Source organism: Engraulis encrasicolus, chromosome 14 (genome assembly GCF_034702125.1).
Source record: "Engraulis encrasicolus isolate BLACKSEA-1 chromosome 14, IST_EnEncr_1.0, whole genome shotgun sequence".
NCBI classification, from domain to species: domain Eukaryota; kingdom Metazoa; phylum Chordata; class Actinopteri; order Clupeiformes; family Engraulidae; genus Engraulis; species Engraulis encrasicolus.
The window spans coordinates 49,965,033-49,967,532 of NC_085870.1; the positions used below are offsets into that span (position 1 = coordinate 49,965,033).

The following is a 2,500-nucleotide window of genomic DNA, read 5'->3' on the forward strand; positions in this document are numbered from 1 at the left end:
CCTCCGCAGGAGGAGGGGGCACCCCTACGCCCCCCGCACCGACGCCCCCCATCATCCCCACACTTACGCCCCCCATGCTGCCGACGCCAGCCACATCCTTCCACAGCTGCTGCAGCTCCGGGGGACACATGGCTGCTGAGAGAGAGGGACAGAGAGAGAGAGAGAGAGAGAGAGAGAGAGAGAGAGAGAGAGAGAGAGAGAGAGAGAGAGAGAGAGAGAGAGGAGAGAGAGAGAGAGAGAGAGAGAGAGAGAGAGAGAGAGAGAGAGAGAGAGAGAAGGGGAGAGAGAGATCATATTCGTTTAGATGGTGATTTATTCATTCTTTTTAACCCTCAATTCCTGTTCATCATCACTTGTGTCCGAGTCGGTTTTGACCTGTGTGCTAAATCAGACACACACAAAAAGATAGTCTCTCCACATTTGCTTCTCATTTCTTGCTGTCATTATTAGGCTTTTACTGTGTCTGAAAAAGATAGGAGGTTGACAGACAGAAGGCAGAAAAAATGCATAATTGGAGAGAAACGATAACAAAAGAAATCAATATCTATATACTGTATATATACTTATATATACAGTCCCAGGAAAAAGTTTGTACACCCTTTGACATTTCTTACATTTCTGTCAAAATTGATCATAAAAACATGGTCTGATCTTCCCAGAAATCTCAAGAAGGAACAATCAGAGTCTGCTTTAATTAATTCCACCCAAACATTTACATGCTATGTTATCATATTTTTATTGGCCAAAAGGCCATAACATTCACAGGACAGCGGCATAAGTAAGTAACAACCCTTGCATTCCACAGGTTTTAAAACCCTAAGTTAGTCGCAATAACATCAACCAGAATGGTTTCCTGTAGTTGCAGATCAGATTAACAAAACACAATCTGGATGTATATGGTCTCTCTCTCTTCTTTAGAAAACTGCCTCCCTGGTCAGCCAAGGTTTGTGGGATGTCTGGAGTGCCATAAGCTTTCTTGAACTTCATGCCATATAATCTCAATTGTTTTTTTGTCAGGGCTCTGACGTGGGCTATTCCAGAATTGTGTAAATTTCATTATTATGAAGCCATTTCTAAAGTCGATTTGCTTCTAAAGTATGGGTTGTTGTCACATTTCAGCAACCCATAAGTCCTTCTGTGCTTCAACTGTGTGACAGACTTCCTCACGTTTTTTTCTGTAAAATATCACAATAAACTTGAGTTCATTGTTCCACTGATAATAGCAAACTGTTCAAGGGCTTTGAGGCAGCAAGGTAGCCGCATATAATGATGCTCCGGCCACCAATTCTCAGAAGAGGAGATGTAACCAAGAATAGCTAAAAATGGGATTCATTCTGCCAATCTAAAATTAATGGGGTCTCTGGTCAAAAAAAATATTGCTGCAACCCTTTGAGGTTTGCGAAAAAGCATTTATATGCTTCCATAAAATTGCTGCAAAATATTCTGTAAGACCAACGTTGAAACCAAAGTTGAATTGGTTCAGGGGAACACAACAATGTCATGTTTGGAGGAGAATTGGAGAACCACACCTTCACCAAAACATCATCTCCACCTTTGAGTATGGTGGCCGGAGCATCATTATAATGTCGCTACCTTGGTGCCTCAGGCCCCTTTTCAGTTTGCTATTATCAGTGGAACAATGAACTCAGAAGTTTATCAAGATATTTTACAGAAAAAAAGTGAGGTAGTGTGTCACACAGTCGAAGCACACAAGAGTATGGGTGCTGAAATGTGACAACAACCCATACTTTAGAAGCAAGTTGACTTTAGATTGGCTTCATAATAATGAAATACACATTCTGGAATAGCCCAGTCAAAGCCCTGACAAAAACTAATTGAGATTATATGGCATGAAGTCAAGAAAGCTATGCACTCCAGACATCCCACAAACCTTGCTGACGAGAGGCAGTTTTCTAAAGAAGAGGGAGACATATACATCCAGATTGTTTTGTTTAATCTGATCTGCAACTACAGGAAACATCTGGTTGATGTTATTGCGACTAACTTAGGGTTAAAACCTATTGAATGCAAGGGTGTACTTACTTATGCCTTGCTGTCCTGTGAATGTTTACATGTTATGGCCAATGAAAATATGAAAAACTTGTAAATGTTTGGGTTGAATTAGTTAAAGCAGACTCTGGTTGTTCCTTCTTGTGATTTTCCGGGAAGATCAGGACCATGTTTTATGACCAATTTTTGACAGAAAGGTAAGAAAATTTTCAAAGGGTGCACAAACTTTTTCCTGGGACTGTTATATATATATATAATCTCAAGTGAGGAGTGGAAATGTTGAAAATGTATGAATGAAAGAATGTAAAGCAGCCAGTAAACTTCACACAACCCGAAGGGTCACTTTTATATGTGTACACACCTTGTCCCTGTGCATTTGTGTGTGTGTTCCTGTAAATGTGTGTGTGCATGCGTCTGTGCGTGCGTGCTGTGTGTGTGTGTGGAAGAGAGGACTAAATGGGATGATCTCCAAATCTCCTCCTTGTCCCCT

The 2,500-nt window shown here is 41.0% G+C and overlaps 1 protein-coding gene across 1 annotated transcript in view; it reads right to left on the reverse strand.

Moving 5' to 3' along the window:
* The window catches only part of foxp4 (forkhead box P4), a 267,767-nt gene that overhangs the window by 51,619 nt on the left and 213,648 nt on the right, over positions 1-2,500 (reverse strand). The window contains exon 7 of the mRNA XM_063216041.1: positions 1-135. This exon is cut by the window's left edge and continues 142 nt beyond it. Within this exon, the coding sequence (XP_063072111.1) occupies positions 1-135 (135 nt within the window). The remainder of the gene's footprint in view (positions 136-2,500) is intronic.